The sequence below is a fragment of the Neopsephotus bourkii genome, unplaced genomic scaffold (assembly GCF_033783945.1).
Source record: "Neopsephotus bourkii isolate Nb327-2 ecotype Australia unplaced genomic scaffold, CSIRO-AGI_Nbou_v1 NB_13, whole genome shotgun sequence".
NCBI classification, from domain to species: domain Eukaryota; kingdom Metazoa; phylum Chordata; class Aves; order Psittaciformes; family Psittacidae; genus Neopsephotus; species Neopsephotus bourkii.
Window position 1 is genome coordinate 370,312 of NW_026900530.1, and position 6,000 is coordinate 376,311.

A 6,000-nucleotide genomic window follows, 5' to 3' on the forward strand; every position below is an offset into this window, starting at 1 on the left:
CATATTATAATTTTCCCAAACCAGAGCTGTCAAGATACACTATTTCCACCACTAATTAAATTATCTTGGTTTGTTGGCACTGAATTTCAACACTAAATAAGATTCTGTTTCTCTCTCAATATTAAATTTGGCCATTTCAATCTAAATGACATACACAACAGTTTGTGTATCAGCATACTATTTTAGTCATACCAAGATCTAGCTCTTCTGAGTCTCTTGTTTATTTTAATCCTGAAAGTCAATGGAAATAATTATCCATACAATACTGACATTAATGTACTTGAAAATATTTCAGTTTAAGAGATTAATCCAAGCAAACAAGACAGCACCCAAGGAAATTTTAATTGCTCTTGTCACAATATCAGTGAGGCAGTCTTTCAAATGTCATCTACCCAAGAGATGACCCCAAAGTAGTGCTAGAAATGAAGTCTTCCACTTCAACAGCCTTTAAGCCACAGTATATACATTGCACTAAAAAGTCTATTTCCTGTTTATTGTTTTCATTTTGGATGAATGACCTACCCAGCTGTGTTTTCCGTAAGACTATGTATTTTTATATGCACACACACATGGTATTTAACAGTGGGGAATTTTCTTTTTCTTTTTAAATTTAAGAATGATCGTGCTACAGAAGCAGTGAAGTTGACATTGGTGTAGTCTCCTCTCAGCCATGCAAGGAATGTCCATTAATGGCACTGGTGGTTACAGGCACAGAACAAAGGGAGCACAAGACCCACCTCTGAAGCAGTGGTGTGCTTCAGTATTTCATGCTGTATTATTCCCAGACCAGATACTCAACTCTAACTAATATCAATTAGGGTTGAACATGAGAAACACTAGCACTGAAGAGCCCAGCAGAAGTGGTAAGCTAAATTCTCTTCTATTTTACCTAAAATGATTACTTTCAACTTGGCTCACTGGGAGCTGGTTTGAAATTTAATTAAAAATATGACATTTTTTCCAATTCCAAGCACAGATCTCAAAGAGAAACACAAGAAACCAGTGAAATTTTTATGGCTTTGAAGATAAAAGTAAATTGAACTAAGCAAATGTCATATTTAATATTGTCAGCATAGAGCTACTTCACAGTTAAACAAACAAATACATGAATACTTGCAAACAATGTTCAACTCCAAAAATAGTTTGCAAAAGTAAACAGACAGAATAAAATTAAACTTAAGAATTATACAGAATAATCCACGGCATCAGAAAACCTTTCTGGGCACAAGTTAACTCATTCATAAAGCAGCAAAAGAAGTGTATTCAATTGCTCTAACAGATTTACAGCTCCAGTGGTTTCAATTAGTTTTGAAACTAGAAGATGACTCTGAACCTCATACTTTACATGGATGAAGCAGAAATCCATTTTTCTTTAGTTCTGCCTGATGTGGAAGGCTGCAGCCCAACCCTCATCCTCCACAGTAATTAAAACCCTTAGAGCACAGCAGCCCCTGCTGGGCGGGTGGCAATGGTTTAATGAGCTGAGCTCAGCCTAGAAGAGAAAGTTGTGTATGCACCAGAAGCATGTCTTCCAGATATGCTCCCTTTCCTCTAGCTCATGCGTTCACCCAACATACTATGAGAACATTCTCAGATGACTGATGCATTTGGCAACAGATGGACACTAATTGTTCTTCCAGTGATTTGGAAGCAGGAGACATGGATGGATGGCACACAACATGAAAAACACATCAACTGAGGGAAGAGTTTTGACCAAGAAACTCTTAAAACTTCAGGAGGGAAAAAGGTGGTGTATTCTTCAACTCTCCTTGTGTCAAACACCCCTTGAGTGAGCTGATGTAAAGACCTCCCCTTCACAACTATCATAAATTCAGTTTTTCTAGAGAGGGGCACAAACGAAAAATTTTTGCTTTCCTGTATTAGTCACTCACCCCTCTTGTAAAATGCTAGATGAATCTCCCTGAACTTCATTGTCATCTCCTCTGGATGACTAACTTCAGCAAAATCATTCAGTATCTCTATTCTTGAGGAAAACAGCCTTCCTCTAGAACCAAAACAGAATTTTTGGCTTATGCGGAGCAGCATAAGTCAAATTTCACTATCACATTCAAGTTCTAGTCAAAATTATTCAAACCTTTTAAGTTTCAGATTTGAAAGCAACTGAATGCTCTCTTCTACGAAAAACAGGTATTTGGACCTGTATACTGGATTTTAGCAGATAAGATTCAATAAAACCACCATCAACAAAACTCTGGTTAAGGATCCCTAGGAGAAATTATTTCTTGGACCATTATTTTTTTAAAACTCACTGGACGTTTCTCTGAATGCAGATATTTTCATCAGTGTTTGGTCTAACTCTTTCTGCTGTAAATCACAAGCTCAGCAATGAGAAGCCAAAGTTTCAGCTGTGACACAACAAAACTGCACCATTCTACAGAGTCCTGGAAGCTTACTGAACATTTTAGGAAGAATTTTGAAGTAGTAAGAGCCCTCGGTCAATTCAAGTGCACCAGTACTACATTATTGGGGAATACACAACTGTCCCACACAATCTCAAATGACTAACTGTTACAAGAAGTGACTGCTATTGCTACATCTTGAGGTGAACAAAGAGCCAAGAGGTTAGGCTACAATTCTCTTTGTATCTTGGTATAATTATACAAGAGATCAAAGAGATTTCAGAAGAGAAACAGTCATGCAATCTCACAGCAAATAGCTGAGACTCCATAATCCTTGTTAAAAAGACTGTACATATGGCACATCTGGTTCCAATGTAGGATTAGAAATGCACCCTTCCATATTACAAAAAGAGCATATTTTAGAGGAACTTTAATGTAGCTGTCACAGTGTGCCTGTGACAGGATGACAATTAAACTAAGTCAATTAGCAAGCGATATATGCATGCAGATACTACCCAATATATTAGGCAATAAATTTATATTTTCAAACATTCAGCAACAGCTCTATCAGGATGACAGTAAAAAGCCTCATGGGAACACTGCTTTTAAACATACTTAAACCTATTTACATTATTATAATGTACTAAAACTGTAGACTAATTTTTAGTTAATGGCTTGCTAATTGCTGAGCTATCATGAGTAAAAGGACACCTTAAGAAGAGAAATACTGTCTCTCCAGCTGAGCATACCACATAGAAATGAAAACTGAAGTTTTGTGAATAAAAAAGTATCTCCGACAAAGTTGGGGTTTTTTTCCTTCTTGTCAGAAAACAAACTGTATTTGTGGAAGAAAACACATTTCACAAAGCTAAAGTCAGAGTTTTTTGCCTTTAACTCTTGCATTTTAAACCCATATTTAGTTTGGTGAGTTGAGCTTCTTTTGTAGAAAATGTGTATTTGAAAGGTAGAACATATTCAAAAAGCTTGAGTTACTAAAATGGGGATAATGAAAAGAATTAAAAGCACATGGGTTCACTCTTTGTGTCTGTTTCACACATCTATGTACCACTGTTGATGAGACCTTCATTCTTTGGACACATTGTCTCCAAGTAAAGCACAATAAAAACCACTTCAACCAACCACACCTGCAAGTTGCACATGAGGTGATTAAGCTCATCAAACAAACACTTGCACCACCACCACCCCTTCATCCCCCACCCCCCACCCCGGTCTTACTTCTTCCAAACTTATCCTCCCTTAAATACAATACTGGTGGAATCTAATAACTATTATCTTTTCCCGTACGCATCTTCTACACACTTTAACACCCAATACAATGAAGTATTTTCCACTTGCGAGATAGTTTTTCCTGAGACATGGAAAGTCCAGGCTTCTGACAATAAAACTGGTGGCTAACAAAGCAAAGAGCCTGCAGGAGGTTTGGTGGCCAGGCTCTGCTTGTGCTTTCAGAGCCACATTCCTTGCTGGGAAGCACAGATTCCAATCTCCCCATCTCTCAGGTTACTTTTCCACTGATGAAGCTTTCAGGGCTTGATTCAAAGCTCTCAGAAGTCAATGGAAGTCTTTCAGTAAACATCAATAAGCTCTGTATCATACTCTGAAACACTATGAGGACCATATCTATGAACTGTTAAGTCTGTTTACCTCCCATCATGCCTTCTTGTTTAAAGAGACAACATTAAGAAGGAAAAAGGAAAAAAAAAAAAAAAAAAAGGCAACTTAAACTTTTCCACCAGCTCAACTTTACACAAAAAGACCAGAAGCAAGAGGAAGGGTGGCCAGTGTGCTAACTGCCAGGACAAGCAACATGTGCAACGACTCTTATGGAGAAAGCCTGCACCCCATTATTAGCAAAGAGCAAATAAATAACGAGTCGTCGGGGACTTCCCCTTTCCAGAATTCCTCTGCCAGAATGTCACAGCCGAACTTGTACACCAATCAGGGTGCACAAGCTTGCACGCACTGGCAGGGTGCTGGGCTTTGCCCGGAGATTGTTCCTGTTTGTGAAGGGGTTTGTTCTAATCGTAGTGAGGGCAGGTTCTCTTACTCCTCTGGCTTTTGTGCCAGCATAAAGTTTGCTCCGCACCTCCTAACTTCATCAAAGGACTGAAGGAAGCCACCCACGGTGCAGCCCTCTGGAGCAGCACTGGGGCAGAGCAAACCCTGACTTTGCACAACCGACCCTTGGGAGGGAGAGAGGGATGTAGAAAGAGGTTTTGGTTTTCCCCGTTTCAAGAAGGAGGGACGGGGGGTGGGGGCAGCAAGGAAGCTGACATACCCTGGAGCTGGCGAGCCTGCACACAGCCCGGTGCTGGCAGCCTTGCTGGAGTCCCGAGCTGCTGCCTCCGCTGCTGCCCCCGGAGTATTTCTGCTTCACCATCCAGTCCTCCAGCCCTCTGCGAGCCAGAGAAGCGTTCACAGCAAAACTATCACCTAGGAAAGAGGAGACAATGCCGCCGCTGAGGCGCCCGCAGAGCCCGCCCGGCCCCCGCGGCCACCGGCATCCCCCGGAGCCGGGGCAGGATCGCGCAAACCGCGGCGGAAAGTTGAGGGGACAGGGCAGGGGGCCCGGGGCAGGCACCCAGAGCAGGGGAACGCGTTCAAAGTTACTAGCAGCAAGCAACCATCCCTACCTTCTGGACTTTCTCGGGGTTTACAAACGGCAGCTAGGCAGATCCGGAGGAAAGTGTGTGGGGGAAATAATAAAGGAAGATCATTAGACACCAGTATAAAATCAAGCAACAAACCGAGTAAAATCCGAATGAGGGGAAGGGGCTAAGGAAGTAGCAAGTGAAAGGAACTAACCATGTTTCGAGTGAAGTTTCCCCATCTCTCTGCATTGATCTGCAATTACGATTCATTTGACTGCTTTCAGTAGGGTCAGGTTGGCTTCTTGTTGTGGTTTTTTTTTTTTGTTGTTGTTTTGTTGTTGTTTTTTTTTTTTTTTTTGTAGATCTATAAAATCCCAGCGTGTTTAGAAATCCATGTGCTCCGCTTCCCCTGCTCAGGCACACATGAGATCAGAGCTGGAGTCCTCTCCTGCAGTAAGGTCCGGCGTTCCCCGCTCCGCTCCAGTCTTCCTCCTCTCTCCTCTCTTTCCCAAAGACAGAGGCGGTTACAAAAGACCTTACTTCACCCACCGGGGAACATGATTGACACCTCATTGAGATTAGACCACTTGCAGGCAGCCTCCGCCTTCCCATTGGGCCGCGGCGGCAGATGAAAGGGGCTACGGAGCTTTTTGGAGGCTAAAAAAAAAAAAAAAAAGAAAAGAAAAAAAAAAAGAGAGGGAGAAAGAGAAAAGAAAAAGGAGCAGCCGGGGCGCGTTTCACTTCCAGCCAGGCACGGGCAGCGGGGCCGGCCCGCTCTGCTCCCCGTGCAGCTCCGCGGGGTGCACACAATGAGCCGCGCTGTCCCCGCAGTCCCGCTCAGCGAGCGGCCCCGGTCGTGTCCGGGGCAGCGCCTTCTTCCGCAGACTCCCGTGGAACCCCGGCGGGCAGCTGGCACTGCGCGGTGCAAAGCGGTTACCCCGCCCGGCGCAGGCTCTGGCTCGCAGGCGCCGCTCGCTCGGCGGGGTGCCGGAGGGAGCCTGGCTCCCGCGCTGCTGGCGAGCTGGCCC

At 43.3% G+C, this 6,000-nt stretch overlaps 1 protein-coding gene across 1 annotated transcript in view; it reads right to left on the reverse strand.

Annotated features, from left to right (window-relative positions):
- The window catches only part of NKD1 (NKD inhibitor of WNT signaling pathway 1), a 110,188-nt gene extending 104,909 nt beyond the window's left edge, over nt 1–5,279 (reverse strand). Inside the window, exons 1-3 of the mRNA XM_061369702.1 lie at nt 5,187–5,279; nt 5,015–5,047; nt 4,660–4,814 (exon numbers count right to left, since the gene is read on the reverse strand). Of these exons, the coding sequence (XP_061225686.1) occupies nt 4,660–4,814; nt 5,015–5,047; nt 5,187–5,211 (213 nt within the window). The 5' untranslated portion in view covers nt 5,212–5,279. The remainder of the gene's footprint in view (nt 1–4,659; nt 4,815–5,014; nt 5,048–5,186) is intronic.
- Nucleotides 5,280–6,000: the final 721 nt, after the last annotated feature.